Genomic DNA, 27,549 nt, shown 5'->3' on the forward strand with positions numbered 1-27,549 from the left:
ACATGTCTACAATTTTTTTGCATCGGAGTGCTTGGTCAGAGGTAAAATCGGACATGTACACAGCCCAAAAGAATATCATGGGTAAAAATGTTATCTGTGAAAACAACAAATAACACTCGTCCAAGAAACTTGGTTGTGTGCCTGAGTCCTAAAAGAGATTTAATTGCATTAAGAAATTAAGTTTTGACCTAAAAAGACATGTTAATATGTGGACTTTTACCTTTTAATATGTGTAACAGCAATCCAGCATCCCTCCTATATCACTAAAGGTGAGGGGGGACTACTGTAGTTTGGCGTTAGTCACTAGCTGTGCCATCGGTGTGGCCATGTTTAGCGTGGAGTGCTTGGTAGCTTTCGAATAATGCCTTAACTTATGGCTTAAAGGTATTATCTGGGACTTCCAAATTGATAAACCCATCATTATATGATCGGTTTGGTACAGAATTTTGGCACCTCCGCCAGTCAGCTGTTTGAAGGGGCTGCGGTACTCTGGTGATCACAGCATGCCCTTCATGGTTTCCTTTTAGCTGCTCTGTATGACATTGAAGTTCAGCCCCATTCACTTTAATGTGACGCAAATGTACTGAGCTGTGATATTGGGTACAGCTGCTGCTAAAAATATGGAGCTCTGCCCGGTAAGCCGTGAAGAGTCTGGTGAACTACAGATCAATTCAATCCCTTCAAACAGCTGATCGGCAGGGGTGCTGAGAGTCGTGCCCCCAACCGATCTGATATTGAATGCCTGTCCTAAGAATAATCCTCATGGATAAACCCACTGAGAACAATCCTCCAAAGCTTCTTAATTACTTGTATAGCACTTGACAGCGGCCACTAAACCATGTCCAGATCTGCGTCGTTCTACCCTGTACTATGATTACATCCGGCCACTGCTTCTACCGACTCTTCAGTGGAGCTTCCATGTATCGAATTCCCACCAATCTCATATTGAGTGGTTTCATAGGATATCTCATCCTGGACAACCCCTTAAATCCTACTAAAAGGTTTCTAAGAGCTTCTCCTGTTACTGCCACTTTAGAAGCCAAGACAACCATACATCAGACCTGAGGAAACCCATGGCACGAATTCCTTGCCTCCAAAGTGCAGACTTGCCCAAAAGATCAGCCTGGACATTTTTTGAACACATCTTTTCATTTTGAGGGTGTCCCCACTGTTAGGCGGAAGCCAGCAATCGGCAGAGAGCAGTGCTTACTTTGCAGAAGGAAGTCGTGATCAGGGGATGCTCTCAATGACCCTAACATCGTTTAATAAGGGTGTAGCTGCCACAGACCCTTTAATTTTCAACTGTCGGCTTTGATGCAACGAAAGGAAATTTTATGCAAACTGTGTAAGATTTTTCAGGATTGTTAAACAGAAACTGTGAAACAGAGCATGTCTGTTACATGGAAGCCCTAATGTTTTATTCAGCAGCTGCACACAACTTTTATAGTTTTTATAAATAACTTTAGTTTTGCAAAATATTATTCGAAAAGTATTTTTTTTTTTTTTTTATGAGAAGTGTAATTTTGCAGAGCTGAGGGCAGCCGAGCAGTTTGTCATTTCCACCTCTGCGCAATTACTCAGTAGGAGATGGATATTTTTTTTTCAGAAATTCTTGAACATACAGAATTAGCCTTGAAATATGTTTTGTAAAAACAATATAAAATAATAGTGTGGAGTGTTGGCTGCTTTATTCTATAAACTTCAAAGCCCTCGTGGTGTATGTCTAGTCTCAGCCGTCAACCATGCACTTCAAGGATAATTACAAAGTACAACTTCAGGCTGATTTTTTTTTTTTTTTTTATTCTGTTATTTGCTTTTCCTTGTTAATTTTACACCATTATCTACTATAGAAAACCGAGAAACCTTAACAAATAATTTTTATTTTCTCGCTATTTGAAGAAAAACGGATTTGCACATTGCGTTCCAAATTATGCAAATGCTATTTTTCTCTGATTTTCCTAAATGGTCGATGCAAATGAGTGTAATGTTCAAATGATCAACCGATAAAGTATAAGTCATTTTATTGGACAAGCATTCCAATGATGATCATCCACTATTCCATCCATCTGGACCTTCCAGGGTTACAAGGCACTCATCTGTAAAGAACACTGTTTTAAAATCACTCTTCATGTATGTCTGGGCCCACTGCAACAATTTCTGCTTTTCAGCACTATTTAGGGGTGGCGGAGTAATAGGTTTATGTAAAACTGCAAGCCTCTGGAGGATCCTACACCTTGAGGTTTGCAGGACTCCAGAGGCACAAGCATCTCCACATACCCGTTTGCTGCATCATACTGGTATTTTAGCAACTGTCCGATGAATTTGTCTGTCAGAAACCTTCCTCATTATGCCTTTATCTGCACAAACTGGTCTGTGCTCTGTATCAGTCACAAATCTCTTCACAGAACGATGTTCACGCTTAAGTTTTCATGCAATATCTAATACTTTCATACCTTGGCCAATGCATTGCACCATTTGATGCTTTTTTGCAGCTGAGAGATTTTTCATTCCCATATTGCTGGAAACCTTTTGCTGCTTAATAATGGAGAACATCCTTCTTAAGTAGTTTTATTGTAATTGGGCTCACCTGGCAAACTACGGTAATTATCACAGGTGTTTTGAGATTGATTTCAGTGATCCAAAAATTTCATCTTTATGACACTAAAATCCAATTTGAATAATAATTTGGAACGTGGTGTATGATACAGAAGGCACTGATAAAGAATAAAGAGTTTTGCGGGTCCGATTCATTAAGACTGTCTCTGTGTATGCCAGTTTTAATAGGGACATGTTGGAGTGAGCTCTTAATGAATTAATTGCATCTTAGAGATGACATGCGCCACTACCGGAACTGTTACTCTAGCCTGGGACTAGAGTACGTTCCTGGCAAAATTTACACCTCTGGCATACATTTTCTTGGATTAAATAGGCTTATCCTTGTCCCTTTCCACCCCTGCACTTCTCATTTTAACGAAGCAGACCGGCACTGACGTAAAAATGCAGAAAGTTGCAAAATGTTAGTGTAGCTTTGAGTTGGCAAAAACACTTGAAATGGGCCCTGTGTGTCTAGAAGGCCTAGTGCTGAGTTACATTGATATCTGAATATGCTCACTGGAAGTATTTATTCTACCTTCAGATTTTCAGCTGGTAGGGCGTCTTAAGTACAATGCCTACTGGGAAAAAGTTTGGAAAAATAACTCCTGCAGAATGAGGAAAGTTTTTATCTTCTAACTTCTTTATAGAGAATCCAGTGGTCACTCTCATTTCAAAAAGCTTTCAGAAATTAATAATACGGGTGAATATAAGAAAATTTGTAATGTATCCCCTCAGATAAGCTTCTTTCTCCTCTTATGAGACACTTCTTCAACTCCTAAACTTATGATGCACTCATTAAAAAATCTAATCTGACAGTGAGATGTCAACTACACCTATTATAGTCTGTAGAGGAGAGAGAAGCCGAGTGAAAAACAAGCAGTGGCAGGCAAATTGTGCTGTTAGTGAGAGATTTCACATATCTTACTGCTGGATTCACACAGCTAAGTTCTCCTTTATAATGTTCTTCATGCTGCTGCCGCTACTTCTGAACATGTATTAGACATAAGCAGGAATATCTCTGTTTTTGTGTATAGGAGACATAATAGCAGCTAGTCTCTACCCACTAGTTCAGAGAGAACTGCCAATTAGAGATTGAGCATAAGAGAAAACTGGTGAAACAGGATACAGGTCGTGTAACGGTCATAAATAGTGTTATTCCTCATGGAAGCATAAAGGGCCCGTTACACATAGCGATATCGCTAGCAATATCGCTATGTGTGATACTTACCTCTGACCGGCTCCCCCGCTGATTATCGCTGATCGCGCGAGAACGTCCTGGGCCGTTTCTCGTCGTCAGCTTCCTGCTGGGCTTCCTGCTGTGGCGACGCGTGTATGCTGGCGGGAGGACGTCAGGATCGCCTCGTCTGACAGGTAAGTAGCGACCCCCGACCGCTGCTATGTCGCTGGTGAGATCTGCCTGTTTGGCAGCTCACTAGCGACCACTTAGCGATGCACCAGCGATCCTGACCGGGTCATATCGTGGACGGGATCGCTGGTGCATCGCTAGGTGTAACGGTACCCTAACAGCTAATAATGAAAATTTACCTGAAGCAACAGATGCATTTGAAAACTAAAATGACTATAGTTAACAACCAAAACCAGAGTTACCCAAGGTTAGACAGTTTCTCATCAGTACTCGGCTGTGTAAAATGTATTTATTGCTGCTCTGATAAGATATTGATTCTCCTTATGGAGAAAATAAGGAGTTACAGCTACAGAACAGTCCCGGGTACTTTCCCTGATATGGCCAGTAGTCCTAGTCATGTGTTATGACTTGCCCTGATGAAGCACTTTAGCATGTGAAACGGCCGTAGGCTTGTTTAACCCCATTCCTGGGCCGCTTATGCCATAAATTACTTCCCGTTACATCGGGCTGAGTGCTGTTAATTTTCTGTCATTGACCACATGTTTCAAGACTTTGCTTATAGGCGGCACTGTAGAGGCAGTATTCTTGCTTCTAGAAGAGCTATTTTGCATTGAATATCTTATGCCAAAACCCGCTGCCCACTGATTAGAGGCTTTTCAACATTATTAGTCCATCATCCTGTAGATAATAATAGTTTTAAGGGAGCTGGTCAGGATGGAGTCAAAAGTCTGAAGTCGCTCTATATGACTGCAGGTAGGCGAATCGTGACAGCATGTGGTGAGCACGCCGTTACGATTCACCAGTCTTCCCAGTGAGATGTATGCTATTTGTATGCTTGCAGTCATTCCTCCTGCTTCTCTCAATTCACTTCTATTTAGAGAACCTGAACGTATCTAGTCCGCACATGACCGCTAGTAAGCAAAGCTCATAAATCACACCAGGAATCCTGGGAATCGTGACAGTGTGTGCAAAACACGCCATCCTGATTCAGCAGTCACGTACACCGACTGCAAACCTTTGTTCAAAACATCGGAAGCCCCTTTAAAATCATCATTGCAGAGATTTTGTAGAATTTGTATCCGATGATTTAGTGAATATGAACTGTGAAAATCAGTGTTTATTGGATGTGTGGCACATTTGTACTTTGCTAACATAACGTCGAACACTTTTTATATCGCCAGGATGAACAGTTGGACGGCTTTGTGATAGAAGTTTGGAGTCAGTTGGGAGGACAGAAGAGGCAGTAAGTATTTTGTTCGTTGTGCAGTTTACTAAGTGGCAGTAGATCTAGTGACTGTGAACTTGGAAATTTTATTAAAGGGGTTGCTAAGGACCAGCGAATTGATGACCTGTAAATAGAAAAGTTAATCAGTGTCAGATCCATGTATGTTGGACACTCGGCACATCCAATAATCAGCAGTTATCTGTTGTGATGTAAACATTATATGGAACCGAAACCGAGCAGATCTGTACGTTATTTAATGGCTGCGTCTGGGTACTGCTCCTCCAATGCTCGGCAGCGGCCATTACACCATATACTGAACTGCTCAGCTCCATACATTTCACATACCCGGCCATTGCCGGGGCCGATATCCGCTCTCCCAGTGGTCTCATATTAATGACCTATACAATGGGTAGGCTTCAAAATGGCCCTAACCATCGTATAGGTCATTAATATAAGACACAGACAACCATGATAAATACAAATCCATCCAATTTACCAGGTAGGATAAGATAAATTGTTTAGCAAATTAAAGCTTACTGTGCACAAAGGGCAAAAATCAAAATGAACCTCTCTGCATCTGTGGCATACAGGTCCTGTCAGATCTTCTCTGCCTGTATTAGTGTTTTTATTCCAGCACTGACAGGAAAGCTAGTAACCATTGTTAGTTATAAAGGAGAGATGGCACACAAAACACATACAGGCAGCTGGTTTTCTCCGTTCCTCCTGGAGGTTGTCGAAAACCCATTCCCCAGACCCTTCTAATGTAGTAAATTGGCAAGAAGTGTAAAATTAACTCCCTTTTTCTGGTCCTCCAATATTAAAGAAAATCTGAAAAGGGATTGTGCAGGATTATAAAAAATATCTACTGATATGGAACTCAACCGAAGGGCAAAATCGTTTGAACGCTTGGGAAACAGGGCCCAAGTACAGACTGTGATTTGGGGACTGGTGATGGGTCTTCTAACCTAAACTCAACAGTCATAGTGCACAGTCTGACAACCGTATAAATCAGATGGAGATCAGACCACAGTGCACAGACTGACCAAGTTTGACAGCTTCATATATTTCTATTCAGCCGCCGGCCAGTCCCTGCATTGCGGTCTGATCTTGGTCAGATTTATATGGTCGTTTGACTGTGACCTCATAGGTATATATGAAACTAATGAGTTCAGTTCCAAAGACCCACAGACATCTGAATGGGGACTCATTTCAGTGAATTGGTATAACCTGCAATACCAGGCTGCCTGTAGACACGAACGTCCGTGTTTCTAGGGGAAAAAAAAAATTCCATATATTTCCTAATGATGGAAGATCCCTTTAAGATTTTATGTTGCAGTCATTGCTGATTTATTCTTTGGTAGAATATATCATTTGTTGTTTCTAAAGGACACTAGTACCTTGGACATATGAGCAGGTATTTCATCATTGATTGGTCCATAAAACAAGCTTCCTATGATTTGCTGTGACCTTTAAAGTAACTCCAGAAAAGTTGAGTATTCTCTCCATGTTTTTATGCATTCTCCTTGTATGTCTGGAAATGATAGTTGTAATGTCAGAATTGCTTCATGCCAAACAAGCATCCTCAGTGCTGCCATTCATCGTTTTGATCTCTTTGTACACAACTCTGGTTAATGATTTATGGATCCATGATCTGAGCAATCAGTAATATCTGACACCTCCATTGTGCCGTCTTTTTAGTGAGTGCTACCATTTCTCACTTGTTCTATGCTTAATTAGTATAATATCAGTTGATAGCTAATATTTTATTTTTGGGATACATCGTATTACGGATTTTATTATTCTTTACTACTGATGCCTCAGCCATAATAGCCTCTCACGTCCTCACCTTCTCCATGAAGATAATATTTGTCAGGAAAGCTAAAGCAGAATAGAATGGATTCATCTAGATTTCGTCATGTTTTATCTTTAGTTACTTGCATATGAGATGAACAATTTCTTTTTATAGGAATTGTCAGACCTGAATTGTGTCTTTCGGTAATCTCTATCTGCATCAGTCTTACAATTCCTGCATAAAACATAAGTTGAACATTTTTCAGATCATTTTCCTTCACACTATCCTACAACTCTGTGTTCACAGCTTCTATGTAAACCTGTGTTTCCATGGTAACAGACTACAAACAATCCCTGTGTAGTCTGATGGCACACTCATTCCCCCTTTCATCTGAAGTCTACTTTTTGCTAACAAAAATTGTGACAAATAGAAGAGAGATGATTTCAGGTTCAGATCACTTTGATGGTTTGACAATAGTTTATAACTATGGAGGATCGTAAGTCATCATCAAAACAATAAGGATATGTCTTAAAGGTGTTGACTCACGATCACACAATATTTTGATGGTGCCCCCTGCTGTACTTTTTACTCTGTATTAGAACCCTCCATAATGAGCTTGTGGCAGGTTAGAAGCAGTTACTGACGTTCTTATTGGCTGCTCTATAGCTACAAACCTTCTGCCACCAGTGGGCAAGAGGATCCAAGTGATGGGGCTGATCTGCTAGGCATGTGTGATCATCATTGGTCAAACTGAGGACAGTATGAACCATAACCTGGTATGGTTTTCTCTGAAACACTCTGGAGTTTCAGATAGAATGTAGTTCAAAGATCCAACTGGGGACCATAGTGAGAGACATGACTAATCCGATGCAGCCCCTGACAGCTTATTTTCTAGTTGATTGACAGGTTTCTGCTATGCGTGTACATGGGAAGAGACTTGTTAATCAATTGGAGCAGTGCAGGGAGAAGTCGGTAGTGAGGCCGCACTGGATTAGTCTCTTCTACTCCTATGGTCCCGAATAAGTTTACTCTGAAACACCGGAGCGTGTCCGAGAAATATATCCCTGACTCCGATTCATGCTGCCGGCAGCATAATTCAGTTCACATGCTCCCTTTCAGAATTGATGGTTTACCCATAATGTAGCTCATCTCCATGAGATTGGCGGGAGTCTATCATCCAGCACCCCGACTGGTCAGCTGAGATCCAAATGGGAGGTAAAGTGCAGTACTTGGCAGGAGTCTCTCAGTAATGTATGAGGCTGCTGTGTTCCTCCCCATACATTGCGTATATCTGGCTGCTATTGGAGTGAATATCAGCTGATCAGTGGTGGTGCCGGATGTCGGAACCTTAACAATCATATTCATGACCTGTCCAATTAATAAAACGGCAAATTGTAAGTCACCATAAAGGTATGTGCACATGGTGCCTTATTGAGTTGAGTTTTTCAAAAGGCACATGCTTCAGGGAAAGCTGGTATATGTTTCCTGAAGCGCCTTTTTTATCTTTTTTTTTTTTTATTGTTTCCTGAGGGCCTTTTTGATGTTTTTGGCTGCAGGTATTTTTTTATTTTAATTTAACACAATCCAACATATTTATAAACATCAATCCACACTATCCAGGGAGAGATGCCAAATTACATGGAAACACCAGGACATCTCCCATTATACATAATCCTACAGAGAAAAATGAAGTGTAACGTCCAAAGGAAAAATTCTTGAGTACTAAATATTATAAAAATTATCAATATTTATAAAATACAACAAGACACGAAAAGCAACATTAATTTAAAAAAAATTCAGTAATGTTGATGATAGGATAGTGATGACACACAGAACACGGATAGCAGTAATGTATCAAGCTACATCAGCATAAAACAAATAAACTCCCATATACATATAGGATATACCCACTGTGACCTATCTGTTTCATCCTGTCATAATACAAGATACTAGCCGGGAAATGCCCGGAATCAATTCAATATAGTCACTGGTGCATGGTCAGTCAGAAACAGCAGGAACCAATATGTATGACAGTTAAATTGCTAAGTGCAAAGGAGTCAAATGTTAATAGCCTCACGCTTACCCATGTGGGAAATCTGGTACTGCACACCGGGTCCCTAGCCCCAACGCACGTTTCGTGCTGGGCTTCGTCGGGGGGTTATATTGAATTGATTCCGGGCATTTCCCGGCTGGTATCTTGTATTATGACAGGATAAAAAGTGGGTATATCCTATATGTATATGGGAGTTTATTTGTTTTATGCTGATATAGCTTGATACATTACTGCTATCCGTATTTTGTGTGTCATCACTATCCTATTATCAACATTACTGAATTTTTTTAAAATTAATGTCGCATTACATGTCTTGTTGTATTTAATAAGAATTGATCATTTGTATAATATTTAGTACTCAAGAAATTATCCTTTTGGACGTTACACTCCATTTTTCTCTGTAGGATCATATTTTTTTTTTTATTTTAGCATTCTTCCAGTTTTTGGGGTGTTTTTATTGCTGGTGTTTCCTTTCTTCTTTTCATTTCTTTATTTATTTAAATACCATTCAGCAATGAAGAAACTACTAGTGTTTTTCCAAGCAATAGTTCTGTCAAAACGTTGATCAAAAAGACACCGGACATCTCTAAAAGACCTCCAATTGCCTTGTATTGTAAGGTATTTCAGTGTTGTCAGAGTGAAAGCCGCCTGAAGAACGGTTCGGTCACTTCTTTAACTACTTGGTGTCTTTTGGAAATCTAACACAGATAAGACACTCAAATTTCTGGGCATATGCAAGTAAGTCGTTTTTATGTTGAAATGCATAAGCTCATTCTTTTGGGCGCCTATTTAGAGCTTTTTTTTGGAGCGAAATCCATAAGGAGTGCTCCCGTAACAAATGCAGCAGGCTATTCATCAGAGCTTTTACCCAAGAAAGCTGTTGCAAAAGTTTTGAAAAGTCACACGCCACTTTGAATGAGCTCCGCGTAAATAGACCGAACTAGGAACTAGCCCGAGCGGGATGACGTGTGGCCATGACCGCCAGTCAAATTCATCAAAAGTGCCGGCGCTTTGTACCGCACAGAAGAGCAAGCCACTCAGAAGATGCGCCCAAATCATTAAGAAGTGGCATGCTCCTCTTAATGAATCTGGCGCCTTGTACTGTAGCAAGACTGATGTAGTGGGAGCATGTATAATGCCAGTCTTAATGAATCGGCTCCTATTCTTTAATGGCTCCTATCAGTATTCTCAGGGGACAGATCCACTTTTATGTCTAACTAGGATCCTTTATTTCCTCCTACGCGTTTCGGCGCCCTTCCTGAGGAAGGTGCCAGGAAGGGTGCCGAAACGCGTAGGAAGAAATAAAGGAGTACACTGCTACAACATCTTGTATCCCAGGTGATTTGTGAATCTCGGCAGCGCGGACTGCAACACACCCTGCTTCCCACAACTTTCTGTAGGATGCAATTTGGCATTTTTCCAATACTTGATCACTAAATTTGAGATGGTTCTGAAAAAATAATTACGTATTACATTGGAAACTCTCTTCGGAAAAAGAACTTCTCCATATTTTTCCTCCTGCCACAATGTAAGGAGTAAGGCGGGCCTAAATTAGGACAAATTGTTGTTTGGGGATCGGGAGTGGAGAGGAGCTGGTGTCATATTCTCATCTACATGTCCATATGTCAGAGCCTCCACGGCTGCAATGTGCGGCACAGGTGGCAGGCACTTTGCGGGTGAGGAGCGTAGTAAATCTTCAATGCTGTGATAGATACTGTCACTTGTCACTGAAGCAGAGCTTAGTTTATGACTCCAGAGCCCCGACTGTGCATTAGAGAAATACAGCCAGCATAAATTACTGCCTCGCATGCAGACATTTCTCATTGACCAATATCCAGACCCGAACTATGAAACATGATGGAAATCTACGGCGGGGTGGGCATTATCATGTCCAATGCAAATGCTTGTCTGTCTGATTCAGGAATGGGGATGCCTGAGAGGGGTTTTGTAGAGAATTAGATCTTAAAGCAGCATAGCGTGAGGTTAAAACATATTGCAGTATTGTGCCACGCTATAATTTCAGGACCGCTGTACATGTTCTGGTTATCCTCTGTGCCGGGAACTATGGTGTCGTCCACCTTGTTTATACACAGAGCAGTTCAGTAAGCAAGGACTGCATGTGATTGACAAATGCCTTTCTTTCCATTTTTGTCAACACAAGGCTGCCCTCACAATACACAGAATTTTTCATAAAAATAGTACTTTTTTATACTGACGCCTTTTTTTTGCAGACTCTTTTCATGAGTTTCGGACACTTGTTTTTTTTATAAATGTTTTGTTTACAGCTTCTTTTCTAGAGTTTCTGACCGTTTTATGCAGATTTTTTTCCTGCGTTCCTGCCACTTATTTAAACTTTTTTTTTTTGCAGCTTGTTTTCTAGAGTTTTGACACTTTTTTTTTTTTTACAGCTTTTTTCACAGTGTGACACTTTTTTACAGCCTCTTTTCCTGAGTTTCTGTTTAATTTTTTTTTTGGTTTGTAGCTTCTTTTCTAGAGTTTCTGACCCTTTTTGTTGTGTAGCCAGATGTTGGCTGCAATTCAATAGAAATCTATTAAATGCAGTGCAATCCGTTTGTCTCTTTTAGTCAGGGGGGAACTCTGGTGTCATTTTACTTTTAGACATGAATGCTTTTAAAATAAAAAACTGAGACATACCTGCTTTTCATAACTCCACTGGATCCAGTGCAGACCATTCCCGCAGCTTTGGTTTTTTTTATTTAAAAGTTACTAGGACCTCTGCAGCCAGTGATTGGCTGCAGCATTTAGGTGACAAGAGGAGCACATAATCGGATGTTCCTCTGATGACACACTCTTACTCATCTGCTGCAGCCAGTCATAGATACTTTTAACTTCCAGCAGCGAAATCCGCTTTGTTTGGAGGGACTTGCACTGGATCCATGGGGGTGTTGAAAGGCGAGTATGCCTCCATTTATTATCTTTAAAACCATTCATTCCTAGAAAAAAAAATATTTAAATGTTGGACAGCCCCTTTAATATAATTTATGCCAGGAACTTGTGTATATTATAGTGTAAACCTTTGCCTGTTCATAGCAGATGTAAATTTGCTTTTCTAGATCATGGACAAGCAAAATATTTATTTTTCCATTTTTATTTTTTTTGTTTAGAAGCCTGTGCCTTTGAATAGATTTGTTTCATTTTATTCCATCAGATTTGGTTACTTCCCCCAATGGTTTGAGAGATGGCGTTTCATTGACATACAGTGGGGAAAATACTTATTTGATTAACTGAAGATTTTGCAAGTTTTCCCACCTACAAAGAATAGAGAGGTCTGTACGTTTTATCATAGATACACTTCACCTGTGAGAGACAGAATGTAAAAATAAAAAAAAAAACCCAGAAGATCGCGTATGATTTTTAAAGGAAATCTGTCGCCACATTTGACCTATCTAAACTAATAATATAGTCACACAGGTGATAGACTGCTGACAACAGTCCTCTCTGTGTGTCTCATATCCGATGTGTTGTTGCTGAGAAATACTTTTATCACTTTGTATAAATTACCTCTTCCAGACTCCGGGGTGGAGGGTGCCTGGAAGATAACTCTGCCCCCAGAGATTATTTTAAATATTTAAATATAAGGGGGAGTTTCCAGTGTGATGTGTAATGGAGCCAACCATCAAGAACTCTGGCTCTCACAGACCTGTTAGTTTTTCTTTAAGAAGCCATCCAACTCTGCACTCATTACTGTATTAATTATACCTGTTTGAACCCATTACCTGTATAAAAGACGTGTCTACACATTCAATCACACTCCAACCTCTCCACCATGGCAAAGACTAAAGAGCTGGCTAAGGACACCAGGGACAAAATTAAAGACCTGCACAAGGCTGGGATGGGCTACAGGACAATAGGCAAGCAGCTTGGTGAGAAGGCAACAACGGTTAGCGCAATTATTAGAAAATGGAAGAAACACAAGATGACTGTCAATCTTCCTTGGTCTGGGGCTACATGCAAGATCTCGCCTCATGGGGTAACGATGATTCTGAGAGAGGTTAGGAATCACCCATGAACTACACAAGAGGACCTGGTCAATGACCTGAAGAGAGCTGGGACCACCTTCTCAAATATTACCGTTAGTAACACACTAAGCCGTCATGGAATGATATCCTGCGTGTCCTGCAGGATTTTAACTCCAATCGTGCAAACCTAAGAACCTATAGTCTCAACCATGAAGCATGGTGGGGGGAAATATCATACATTTTGCATGCTTCTGCGAAGGGGACAGGATGACTGCACCGTATTCAAGGAAAGATGGATGTGGTCATGTTTCGTGAGATGTTGGCCAACAACCTCCTTCCCTCAGTAAGAGCATTGAAGATTGGTTGTGACTGGGTCCATCATGACAATAACTCAAAACACACAGCCAGTGCAACTAAGGAGAGGCTCTGTAACAACCATTTCAAGGTCCTGGAGTGACCTAGCCAGTCTCCAGACTTGAACCCAACAGAAAATCTTTGGAGGGAGCTGAAATTTAATGTTGTTCAGTGACAATCCCAAAACCTGAAAGATCTGGAGATGATCTGTATGGAGGAGTGGGCCCAAATCCCTGCTTGAAGTGTGTGCAAACTTGGTCAAGAACTACAGGAAACAATCTGACCTGTAATTGCAAAGAAAGGTTTCTGTACAAAATATTAAGTTTTGTTTTTCTATTGTATCAAATATTTATTTCATACAATAAAATGCATATTAATTCTGTAAAAATCATACAATGTACTTTTATAGATTTTTATTTTTTTTTAAGGTTCTGTCTCTCACAGTTGAAGTGTACCTACAATAAAAATTACAGACCTCTCCATTCTTTGCATGTGGGAAAATTTGTAAAATTGGCAGTGTATCAAATACTTATTTTCCCTACTGTATACTATGAGAAAAAAAAATTTCTAGTAACTGCACGTAAGTGTCAGGAACACCGCACTGCACTTGCTCACTGAGCCAGTGCGCATGTCCTGAGTACAAAAACAGTGCTCAAAGTTACCTGTGGAGCAGGGCTGTAGCGGTGACGATGCGTGCTTCAGACTATCAGGACCTGAAGCGCGTGACTGCTGGGGGCGTGGCCTAAGCTCCACAGAGCTAGGAGCTGCAGGGAAACTCCTAGAAAGGTAACTACAGGGCAATGTTACCAAGGGGAATAGACAGAGACAGAAACCAGATCAAGCCGAGGTCAAAGCACGAGATAGCAATACAGTACCAAAGGGTTAGACAGAATGGATGGTCAGGACGTAGCAATAGATCAGAAAACCAGAACGGGCAATAGACTGTACAATAGGGACAAACTGTAACGGAGTAACGATAGCCAAGCCAGGAGGTCAGAACCAGAAAAGACAATAGTACCAAAACGAGAGACGGAGTACAGAGTGAGGGAACGGACCGGGTCATACACGGGAAGCAAACAAGCAAGGCAGAATACACTCACACCAGGGGTCAGACACACCAGAACAACAATATAGCTGACAGAGAACCCTGGTAAAGAGTGAGTATAAATACCCCTCCCAGATCCAGAAGGAGGCCACGAACACTTAACCCTGTGAGTGCAGGGCAAGAACCCTGTTCAAACCATGACAGTAAGGGCCTATTTTACTGAAGCCCTGGTGGATTGTGATATAAACTGACATATCTAAGAAGATACTCTGGCAGGCAAGACCTATGGACTCAGGTCATGTTACCCTGATGACATCATCATAGGTCCTTCTGCATGTCTATATTTCTGCCTTCTTATGATTGGTCAGTCTCATACATAGAGAAGAAATACATGCCCCCAGTGAAAAATATATCTAATAGCACCCACTTGGACTTCACTAAAGTTAACTCATTAGGAGCCAAATATTTTATTGCTATTATCTACGAAATAGAGTGGTGAAATGAAAAAAAAAAAGAAAACTTTATTCCTCACTGCAGCCACAATTACACAGTATGTCCAGGTTAACATTAAAAATTTGGTGACAGGCTCTCTTTAAATCACGTGAAATTTTATACTTTTGAGATACACTTGTACAGTGTTTGATGGGTCTGCCCTTACATTATCTGGTCAACTTCTTTACATTGGGAGAAGTGTTGCAGCCAAATGTAACAAAATTAAATATATATTGTAATTCTATGTGATTTACCCATCAAAAACATTTAAAGTGGGGGAAATAAGTATTTGATACCTTGCTATTTTGTAAGTTTATATCACAAAGGTTATGTCACTGTCAGGTGACCCAATAACCAAGAGTGTCACTCATTTCATAAAATACATGTTTTATTAAACATTAATTGACAAACAACCATAAAACCATTGCCTCAAACCAACACTTATAGGAAGGAGAAACAGCAAAAGATACAAATTCAATTATATAATGAGTCAAAATCAACTCAAAATCAAGCAACAGCTGATTAATGAATAGTCATTCAATGGTGTGAATTATGTGTTAGATTCTATTCACATTAAGGCAGCAAATTTTATTCACATCTATGCAGGTTTTTGCATGCAATTTTCTGCAGCCATGTGTAAGGCTATGGCGGTGTAGCAGCAGCAACAGCTGATTAATGAATAGTCATTCAATGGTGTGAATTATGTGTTAGATTCTATTCACATTAAGGCAGTAAATTTTATTCACATCTATGCAGGTTTTTGCATGCAATTTTCTGCAGCCATGTGTAAGGCTATGGTGGTGTATCAGCAGCAACAGCTGATTAATGAATAGTCATTCAATGGTGTGAATTATGTGTTAGATTCTATTCAAATTAAGGCAGTAAATTTTATTCACACCTATGCAGGTTTTTTGCATGCAATTTTCTATAGTTTTATTAAAAATGTATCTAATCAATAAATACTAAGTATATTGTTGGGCATATTATATTATTCAGGATACTGTAGTCATTTTCTTTAAATTTTGACTCATTATATAATTGAATTTGTATCTTTTGCTGTTTCTCCTTCCTATAAGTGTTGGTTTGAGGCAATGGTTTTATGGTTGTTTGTCAATTAATGTTTAATAAAACATGTATTTTATGAAATGAGTGACACTCTTGGTTATTGGGTCACCTGACAGTGACATAACCTTTGTGATATATTTGTGCATTGAGAGTGTAGCCCGCTCCTTTGAAGGATAATGGGCTTGGGTATTGTGCTTACCTATTTTGTAAGTTTGCCTAGACATGACAAAGACATGAACAGTCTATAATTTTAAGGGTAGGTTAATTTTAACATTGAGAGATAGAATATCACAAATAAAATCCAGAAAATCACATTGTATAAATTATATAAATTTATTTGCATTTTGCAGTGAGAAATAAGTGTTTGATCCCTCTGGCAAACAAGACTTAATACTTGGTGGCAAAACCCTTGTTGGTAAGCACAGCAGTCAGCCTTTATTGTAGATGATGATGAGGTTTGCACACATGTCGGGGAATTTTGGTCCACTCCTCTTTGCAGATGATGTCCAAATCATTAAGATTTTGAGGCTGTCGCTTGGCAACTCAGAGCTTCAACTCCCTTCATAAGTTTTTTGTATGATTAAGGTCTGGAGACTGGCTAGGCCACTCACTGACCTTAATGTGCTTCTTTTTGAGCCACTCCTTTTTTGCCTTGGCTGTATGTTTTGGGTCATTGTCTTGCTTGAAGACCCAGCCACGACCCATTTTTAATGTCCTGGTGGAGGGAGGTTGTCACTGAGGATTTTACGGTACATGGCTCCATCCATTCTCCCATTGATGCGGTGAAGTAGTCATGTACCCTTATCAGAGAAACACCCCCAAGACATAATGTTTCCACCTTCATGCTTGACAGTGAGGAAGGTGTTGAGTTAATGCCATAGAGCTCAATTTTTGTCTCATCTGACCACAGCACCTTCTCCCAATCACTCACAGAATCATCCAGGTGTTCATTGGCAAACTTCAGACGGCCCTGCACATGTGCCTTCTTGAGCAGGGAGACCTTGCGGGCCCTTCATGATTTTAAACCTTTACGGCGTAATCTGTTACCAATGGTTTTCATGGTGACTGTGGTCGCAACCGCCTTGAGATCATTAATGAGTTCCCCACATGTAGTTTTAGGCTGATCGCTCACCTTTCTCATGATCAAGGATACCCCACGAGGTGAGATTTTGCATGGTGCCCCAGATCGATGTCAATTGACAGTCATTTTGTATTTCTTCCATTTTCTTACTATTGCACAAACAGTTGTCTCCTTCTCACCAAGCGTCTTACTTATAGTTTTGTAGCCCAGTCCAGCTTTGTGCAGGTCTATGATCTTGTCCCTGACATCCTTAGAAAGCTCTTTGGTCTTGCCCATGTTGTAGAGGTTAGTCTGACTGATAAATTGAGTCTGTGGACAGGAGTCTTTTATAAAGATGACTATGCAAGACAGCTGTCTTTAATGCGGGTAATGAGTTGATTAGGAGCGTCTAACTGGTCTGTAGGAGCCAGAACTCTTAATGTTTGGTAGGGGATCATATACTTATTTCTCACTGCAAAATGCAAATTAATTTGTACAATGTGATTTTCTGGATTTTAATTTTGATATTCTTTCTGTTAATGTTAACCTACCCTTAAAATTATAGACTGTTCACGTCTTTGTCAGTGGGCAATCTTACAGAATCAGCAAGGGATCAAATACTTATTTCCCCGACTGTATGCATCGTGATGCAAGTCTGTTTTTCTTAGCAAAGATGGTCACATAAGTATAATGGAAGTCTATAGTTTGCTGTAGTTATTTTATGGGCATGGAGGTGCTAGGTCCCCAGGTTGGTACTCGAACACTTCTTTAAACTATGACTCTGACGCATAATATGCTTTTTTAGCATTTATGAAAGCTTTCTATTCCCTCATTTCCCCGGTTTGCATTATTCTTGCACAATGATACATGCTATATTTGGTGTTTTAAACCGAGAGGATAAATTGTAACTTATAGCTATATGTTGAAGAGGGAGGTTTAGTGTCTCACTGGATTATTTTTTATAACATAACAAAATAAATGTGAATCCTATCCCCCCACCGCCATAGTTTTTGTGACCATCGCAATCACTTGCTAGCCTCAGGAGTGATGTTGGCATGTAGGGTGCTTCACAGACACCTTCAACTTTATTCACGGACAAGGCAGAAATCCGCCCTATTTTTGCTGACTGTCCAGAAATTTTTGGATGGTTGGCAACCATAGTAGTACGATTTACCACAAGTAAAATAAATAGCTACCCATATATTCCCCAACAGCTGAGTGATTTTTGTAGTTGGACCCACAGCAATCAGTTGATCACTAAAGGGTCCCCAGAATGGGACAAAACCGACAATGTCTCCTGAGGATAGAATCATTGTTTAATTCGGTTCACACAAACCATAATGTTTCCACCGCAAATTTCCCCACGTATCTGCTGCGCATAGGCAGCAAAATCTGCATGTTTTACATTATCATTTTGGGATAGATTCACCATAAATTCACCCCTTCTTCTTTATGCAGTGAAAATCTAAAGAGAATGAGCATGCTGTAGAAGTAAAAATGCACACATGCAGAAAATGTCTGCCGCATGTGGATGAGATTTCTACAAATCTGTTTCACTTGCCAGATCCTGTAATCCTCTGGGGATTTTACCTGCAAAGATCTGCTGATAAAAACTAGAACAATTCCTATAATCTGTGGATGTAACCTTAGAGCTGAGGTCCACAACCTGTACACTGCAGCTGTTGAGAAACTACAACTCCCACCACCACAGCTGCATGCTGGTGGTGGTTATAATTTCACAACAGCTGGTTGGTGGCAGGTCATAGACATGACATAGCTGATGGTCGAACATTCATTCTACAGACAACTATGTTTCCTGGATCCCCCTGTCACCCACAGTGTGGAAAAGAATAAGTGCAACATGAAGGGATGAGGGGAAGGAAGCCCAGACACTGTGGAAAGGGTGAGTGGAGACCCCTAGGCAGATCTAATAACACCCTACCTGCCCGACCATCCCTAAATTGGTTCCTCACCAATCGTCGAGCAGGAAACTTAAGCCCTGTATCACCCTAGAGCTAAGCCCTGGATTGATAGGGGGTGATGAGCACTGGTCAGTTCTCACTGTCATCTAAAGACAAAATGATAGACAGACAAGGGGAATGAACTTAGTTTGAGCAGACTCGGAGCGGTAACACCAAACTTCCTCAAACAGCTCAAGAGAGGAAATTAGCCGACTGCTATAGCTCCAAGCCTTCACAAGGTATCAATGTGAATATCACCGGCGACTCTCTGTAGCAGACTGGGGATTTATAAACACCCAGATCCAGGTGTATCAACTAGAGCCAGAGGGAGATTGCTGCTAGATCCAGGAGTCAGAAGGATTAAGGAGGCGTCTGTAATGCCAAACGCAGAGACCTTCTGCAGCCAGGTGCAGAGCGACAGTCTGGTGCATCTGACACACCCGTGACACCCCCTTATGGTTGAGCCCTTTAGTGACGGAGCCAATTTTTAAAATTCTGACCAATGTCACTTTATGTGGTTGATAACTCTGGAATGCTTCAACAAATCCCATTGATTTTGAGATTGTTTTTTTGTGGCACATTATAATTTATGATAATGGTAAATTTAGGTTGATATGTTTTGTGTTTATAAAGAACTACATGGTGGCCCGATTCTATCGCATCGGGTATTCTAGAGTCTCTGTTAAAATAAAAAAGTGATATACTCACCTCCCGACGGCCCCCGGACTCTTTCTCTCCTCTCACCACGCTCCCGGCATCTTCCGGTCCCAGTAATGCTTAGCGCGAAACACCGCTGATGACGTCGCGCTCTCGCGAGAGTGACGTTATCTCCGGCCCTTCTCGCTAAGCATTACTGGGACCGGAAGATGCCGGGAACGTGGTGAGAGGAGAGAAAGAGTCCAGGGGCCGTCGGGAGGTGATTATATCACTATTTTTTATTTTAACAGAGACTCTAGAATTCCCGATGCGATAGAATCGGGCCACCATCTAGTGTATTATACTCCTGTTACACCCGGAGCTGCTGTCACTGTTCTGCTGTTACCTAATGTATTGTACTCCAGTTACAGCCAGAGCTGCAGTCACTGTTCTGCTGTTACCTAATGTATTGTACTCCAGTTACACCCGGAGCTGCAGTCACTGTTCTGCTTTTACCTAATGTATTGTAGTCCAGTTACACCCGGAGCTGCAGTCACCGTTCTGCTCTTACCTAATGTCTTATACTTCTGTTACAGCCAGAGCTGCAGTCACTGTTCAGATCTTACCAAATGTATTGTACTCAAGTTACACCCAGAGCTGCTGTCACTGTTCTGCTTTTACCTAATGTATTGTAGTCCAGTTACACCCAGAGCTGCAGTCACTGTTCTGCTGTTACCTAATGTATTGTACTCCAGTTACACCCAGATCTGCAGTCACTGTTCTGCTGTTACCTAATGTACTCCTGTTACACCCAGAGCTGCAGTCACTGTTCTGCTGTTACCTAATGTAGTGTACTCCAGTTACACCCAGAGCTGCAGTCACTGTTCTGCTTTTACCTAATGTATTGTAGTCCAGTAACACCCAGAGCTGCAGTCACCGTTCTGCTCTTACCTAATGTATTATACTGTTACAGCCAGAGCTGCAGTCACTGTTCAGATCTTACCTAATGTATTGTACTCCAGTTACACCCAGAGCTGCAGTCACTGTTCAGATCTTGCCTAATGTATTGTGCTCCAGTTACACCCAGAGCTGCATTCACTTTTCTGCTGTCACCTAATGTATTGTACTCCAGTTACACCCAGAGCTGCAGTCTCTGTTCTACTGTTACCTAATTACCTAATGTATTGTACTCCAGTTACACCCAGAGCTGCAGTCACTGTTCTACTGTTACCTAATTACCTAATGTATTGTACTCCAGAATATGTACAGGACTGTGCCTGTGTAATGAGCGACGCAACAGTTATGCCTTTAACGGCTGTAATGTGCCTGTACAATAAGCGATGCGGCCGTGTTGCCGCGACGACTAAGCAACTGTCGTTGATTGGTCGCTGCAGTTAGGCCGCGACCAATAAGTGAGGCGGGATTTCCATTACAGACAGACAGAATTAGACAATTATATAGTAGATATCAGAAACTTGACAAAAATGTAAAATAATTGCAATTTTCAAACTTTGAATGATTATCCGTTTAATCCAGATTGTCATACCACACAAAAACATTAATAAATAACATTTCCCTCATGTCTGCCTTACATCAGCACCATTTTTAAAACGCTAATTTATTTTGTTAGCCTTTTAGGAGGTTTAAAAATGTAGCAATAATTTTTCATTTTTTCAAGGAAAGTTACAAAATTTATTTTTTGAGGGTCCTATCCAGGTTTGGAGTGACTTTGGGGGTGCTATATATTGGAAAACCCCAAAAAGTGATACCATTTTAAAAACAGCACCCCCTGCCATATTGAAAACTTCTGTAAGGTAGTTTATTAACCCTTCAGGTGATTTTCAGGAATTAATGCAAAGTGGTCTAGCCGGAATGAAAAAGTGTTTACCACCTAAATGTCGCTGACTTCTGAATCGGTCGCTATAGCCGGGAGACTCTAAGGCCGCTATCTGGCCATGAACTGCTATGGCAAACATCAGGACCACACAATCATGATCTCGGTGTGTCAATTAGATTAAAGAGGAAGCCCCCACAAAATATAAACCATTTTTCCTATGTAGTCACTTTTGACAGCAGCAACTAAGGGGTTAAACAGATATGGATGGTGCCAACACTGATCGTTTGTGATACAGCAAGTTGTCAGCTATAGTGGACAGCCGACAGCTGCTGGATTGTCAACTGTATGGGGATGATATTCTCTTATATCTCAGGTCAGTAAAAAGACGTAGTGGCTGTCATTAAGGGGTTAATGTGTTTTTAATGGAGAGAGGACAAACCCACTGTTAAGTGAAAATGATCAGGAGTTCAAATTCCATCTGCACGTTCTTTCTCTCCCCAAATATCATGTGGGGGGAGAGTTGGGAGACCCCATACGCAATGGATGGTTTTCCGGTCCCACCGAAAATCGTCACCGTAAGCTGACTTTCATCTATTTGTATAGCGGCCTTTAGCGTCATCTCTGCATCCTAGAAAGGGATGTTTGATATCAATGATAATATATTCTTGTAACTATGGGACATTTTTGATATTTAAAAGGTAATTCACACAGGCTCATCTTTTACACATAATAACAATATAAATCAATGCTGGAAGCTAAACAGCATTGCTGAAAATAGGAGAAGCAAATCTTATGTGCGCCAGATATGACTGTATGATGCATAAGAATCAATGATCCAGCAATATTCTGCTCATTTTTTGCTACATTTCAAAACCCTCTCCCGTTTTACAAGCTGGAGCAATTTGCAGTTAATCTGCACTTACTAGTGCTTAGCAGTATATAACGGAGACAAGCGCTGGTAATTTCCCCTGTGATTCCCAGTGATGGCACTAAGTGTCAGTGTTGCCATAACTCTCCTCTGCATTAGGCGAGTTCTCTGAAGCGTGAGGTTGGGATAGCAACTCACGTTACCACCGCTTGGGTATTTGCACAATAGCTGCACAGCGCCTTTTGATTCTGAAATTGTCTGATCTCTTTGCTTCTAGGAATGATTTACAGAAGACCTGTATGTTTCTTCAGAAACAGGCACCAGATTTTTAACCCACAGTTCAGTGTTTGTCAACCTTTCATTGCTCAAGGCTTACTGCCTGTTGAACTCACAAATTGGCTCTGTCATAGAACAAAAGACCTAGGAAAGGTATCGAAGCCAACCTCTGACCCTATAACCAACCTTGCAACAAGACCCATGAAAAGCGTTAGGCCAGAAATTTGTCTGCAGACTGCATGTTTCTGGGTGTTTGCCACTCATCAGTGTATCAGCATCCGAAATTTCTGTGTGTGATCTACCTGCCATGTTATAGGTGCTTTTGATGTAGTCCAAGACTCCACTTTAGGCTTCCTTCACACATCCTGGTGATTCCTGTACAGGAAAAACCAGTACTGGTGAGATCCGTGTATCCGTTTACTCTCCTTGTGTGACATCTGTGTGCCGTCCATATGGGAAGAAGTGGTACAATTCGCGCTGATCCCAGTCTCTGGCTGCTGAAGGCTGCTCTAATCATTGTTGCTTGGTCTCCCTGAGATCAGCGTGACCAGGCAACAATGATGGGAGTTGTATTCAGCATCAGCAGTGTACATTCTGTGTAAAATAAATTATTAAATAAACTGTTGTGGGCTATAATATAGATTTACTTGCCTCTCTGTCGAACTCTGCTGTAACAACGTACCTAGAAGGAGTATAGAGCGCACATAGGGTCTTATCCGAGATAAAAGGAATATTCGTGAGGGATAATCGAATTCACTCACCTATTATGGTTGTGTGAGACACAACCACTGCACTTAGCTTTGGCAGCTGCTGCAAGCCCCGATGTAATGATCCTTTGTTAGGTGAAGAGAATGGGGCATCAGACTGCGCTGCTCCCCTGTACATCATCCTGACAGGCAAGCAGTGCAGTCTGATGCCCCATTCTCTTCACCTAGCAAAGGAATTCTGCTGTAGGAGCAGATCGCTAGTTACCAGAATGCGGTCATATTACCAATCGAGTATATTCGGTCTGTTTATTTGTCACAGCACAGTTGCAATATATGCCGGGGCTAGGTCCTCCTTCCCTAGCCCTAAAGCTAGAGGTGCTCTAGCTACCTCTGCTTTCCAGATTACTTCTAATGGTGAAGACGTCGGCGCCACGTGCCTTACTGAGTTTCTGAATCAGCCCTATATCTGTCCCATCACCCACCCAGGAAAGTGGGGAGTTGTTGTGTATATGAATACACAAACCAGACTAACAAAGGAAGACCTACATAGATAATTGAAAATACCAAACATGCAAAAATGTACCATATAGTAGAGGATGAGGATATGCACACAAACAAATCACCAAGCAACAGTCTTCAGAACAACACTCCAAACGCCTCTACCAATAACCAACACCTCCAACTTCAGAACCAGACAGTATCAAATTAACTCTGGTAATGCCTATTTGCCAGATGCAAGTATATATAGCTGAGGGGAGTGGCCAACACGGAACAGCTGAGACCATCAAAGCAGGATTGCTTCATGAGCTCTCAACTGAACAGATTAACCCCTGCATTGCAAGCAGAAACCTGCACTGTTTAATATGATGGTAAAGTGCTTTTAATCAGTGCAGGAGTATGTGAAATCAGACAGTTTTGTCTTCTGGCTCCTCTCTGTTGCGTTAAACCCGTGACATCTACTTAGAGGAAATTTACAGTTAATAAGGTCTTGTGATTACAGATTACCATTTAATAAGTTTTCTTATTACACTTCCCGCTATTTTACTAGGTGATTACTATACATGTGGCCATGAGGTTGCCTCTTATTAACCCCTCAGTCTGTAATAATATGGAAATAAGGACTAATTATAGGGGCCAAGCCAGAATAATTGGAGACTTCTTACAATAGTGAACATCACAGCCGCTTACGTCATGCGTGTTTTATAGAGCACTCATAAAATGAAAGTTTCTGTAATGATTGTTGGACTATAGTGGAAAGTTGAAGGAGCTTCCCATTTTGTATCAGGCAGATCCTTCCTTGTCCAATTTACAGATTTGTTGTTTCATTTCAAACACCTTTTTGCTACAAATGTCAAATCTCCCCCCCCCAAAAAAAGTGCTAGTACTGCTGTCTTGTGTTTTTTTGTAAATGATTTACCTGCTGCCAGTACAAAAAAGGAGCAGCTCTGGCCAAGTCTCACTGCTTCTAAATTATTTAGCGTACTTTTATCGATCGGTGCCCAGTTGGTATCTGCATGTGGGCAGCTCCTTCAAAGGCTAATCCAAAAGAAACCTTGTCTAAAACTAGTTGAAGGTAGTAAATCGACTGATTAGAAACATACATTCGCAGGAAGGTTATTTCCAATGGATTCATGTTGCTTGCTTTTCCATGTGTGATGTCACGGACCAGCATTGTTAAAGAATCAGTTATTCTGCACTCACCACATATATATATATATATGTGATGAAAAGGTAGAAATTTTTTGTTACCTAAATGCATGTGTTTTGGGGTTAAAAATCATTTTTGCAGTTGTATTTAATTAAAAATTTTTGACTGTTCAGCCAGCAAGGTAGACAGGAGCGTCTAAAAAGTTTGGACTGGTTCCGAGCCAGCAAGGTAGACAGGAGTGCCTAAAAATTTTGGACTGGTTCAGAGCCAGCAAGGTAGACAGGAGTGCCTAACAATTTTGGACTGGTTCCGTGCCAGCAAGGTACAGGAGTGTAGGTAGAGCTTTCTAGGCTCCTGTCTACTTTGATGGCTTGTAAATATATGATATGACTATCATTCTACCAGGAGGTTTCTATGGGAATATATGACAGAAATTAGAAATATGTCTGCTAGGCGTCGGGTTCCTGCCCCTGCACAGGAGGAATCCCGAGCCTTGCCTTCTGCGGTCTCCCATTCAGTCCAGGCCGCAGAAGAGGCTGCTCAGCAAAGGCGTTGTTCCGGCGTCTTGATTAGGCCAGTGCTGTTAGTTCAGTTGCTGCTGCCATCTCGGTCAGCTATAGCAGCCTGCACTGGTCAGCAGTGAGCAACTCCTGAGAATAAGTCCTTTTTTCGGGCTACTGAGCATGCCCGCAGGACGACCTCTCATTGCAGGTCGGAGATCACATGCTCAGGTCCTCAAGAAGCTCGGATTGGACCAGCAGGAAGGTCCCGGAGTGTAGACCTGTCCTAATTTCTGTAGTGATCTCCTCTGCCAGAAGATTTCATAGATCTAATCTAAAAGACCTTTTGGTATTTATCCTTCTTATTTTTTGTGCTGTTTTTGCTTTGTGTGTATGTCTTACTATTTTTTTCTTCTTTTTATAACTTTTTAAGCACTGTACCCTTTTTTCATATATTAAATTTAATAATTTTGTTTCTTTCCGCTCTAAACGGAAAAGTATAAGCCTGGTTGTGTTTGCTTGCATATGCCAAAGTGCAAGAAGAGTACCTATCAGGTGTTTGGGAAAGTTGGGTGTACTAGTGTGTAACTCAGGACTGGCATCTTTCTGGCCTATCAAAATGGTGAGTGGAGGCAGCAAGTAGTGTGGTGTGGATGTGGGACAGTCTGGGGGCTGCACTTAACTTATTGTTAGCCTTCTGCTATTGTTCAGTGGAAGAATGAGTGTGAGAAGTGAAGTCCCCCTTTACAGTCACATCCGCGTCCTGTGGGTGATGTTTGTGACATAGACACTTTCTGTGCCTTTCTTGTCAAGGAGCTTGGCATCACCACAAAGAGGTATGGCTTCCTTGAAGGGAGATGTCGCCTAATTTGAAACACTGTGTGCCTAAAACGCGTCAATATTTTTGCACAAATTTCTGGAACAAAGTTACGATAACTAATATGTGGTATAAATTAAGACTTGACAGTGTAAAGATGATCCAGATTTATCAAACAGCATGAACTTCTGTAACAAATGTGGCGCATTTTAAATGGAATTTTTCATGTAAAAAATGCTATTAACCTGCAAATAAGGGGTTAAGCTGCAGGTTAATGGCATTCTTGAACTTTCCGACACCCGCTCTGAGAGCCCCGCTGCCGGGAGGAAATTAACTTTGTTCCTCTTGAGCTTTCATAGAGATGTTGCTGGCATGACTTCAGTCACCACTCAGTACATAACGCGCTCCCGGCACTGACGGCCGGCCGACTTAGCATTAGGGACAACTGTCAATCATTCCCGGGGGCACGGTTACAGCCGTCGCTCACTATGCACTGAGCAGTGACTGAACCCCCGCGCCTGCGCCACCCCTAGTACTGAAAGCTTGAGGCTGCCGGGAAGAATAACGTTCATTTCCTCCCATCAGAGGGGGTCTTAGTGTGGGTGTAGGGCAGCCTCAGAAGTTAGCAATGCTGAATAAAGCATCATCATGTACTGCTACTTTTCCCACTGGATCATTGTTTGTGCCAAAGTTTCCCTTATTGTTTATGACTTTGGGCATTTTTTTTCTGCTCATAACCCATCGACTTGTAAAAATAGGAAAAACCCTTCAAGTGAATACTGAAAACCTATATATTACCTTTCCACCTTAAATTTATTTTTATTTAATCTGAGAGCAGCATAATGTAGAGGCAGAGAGCCTGATGCAATGGATGTGTCTCTTGCATATCAGTTTGTTGTCAGTGTTTTATCAGCAGGAGATTATCACTGCCAGACTAGGTGTCATGTGCCTGCTATTCAACTGCTCTGTTTAACCCCTCCCCCACCACTTGGAAGCTTCTTGTGTACACTGTAAGTAAGCTACCAATCGCTGATGTGGGCGGGGATATCCAGAGCTCAGTATTCTGACCATTGATACATCTATAGCAGAGAAAACAGTAATTTTATCAATACTGTACCAAAGAACCCAGTATGTGACACATCACTGGAATCAGGATCTCTGTCCCTACCTGATGCTGCTCTCAAATTCCATAGCTAAGAATTTGATGACATATTCCCTTTAAAATGGTAGTGGCGGATCGACTTGATTTACTTTTACCTAGGCTAGTGAAAA

The 27,549-nt window shown here is 41.2% G+C and overlaps 1 protein-coding gene across 3 annotated transcripts in view; it reads left to right on the top strand.

Moving 5' to 3' along the window:
• The window catches only part of CHID1 (chitinase domain containing 1), a 540,982-nt gene that overhangs the window by 46,730 nt on the left and 466,703 nt on the right, over window positions 1–27,549 (top strand). For all 3 annotated transcript variants that reach the window (XM_073554356.1, XM_073554355.1, XM_073554354.1), the window contains exon 7: window positions 5,143–5,204. In XM_073554356.1, the coding sequence (XP_073410457.1) occupies window positions 5,143–5,204 (62 nt within the window). The remainder of the gene's footprint in view (window positions 1–5,142; window positions 5,205–27,549) is intronic.

Source organism: Dendrobates tinctorius, unplaced genomic scaffold, assembly GCF_039654945.1.
Source record: "Dendrobates tinctorius isolate UK_male_01 unplaced genomic scaffold, ASM3965494v1 ptg000211l, whole genome shotgun sequence".
Lineage (NCBI taxonomy): Eukaryota > Metazoa > Chordata > Amphibia > Anura > Dendrobatidae > Dendrobates > Dendrobates tinctorius.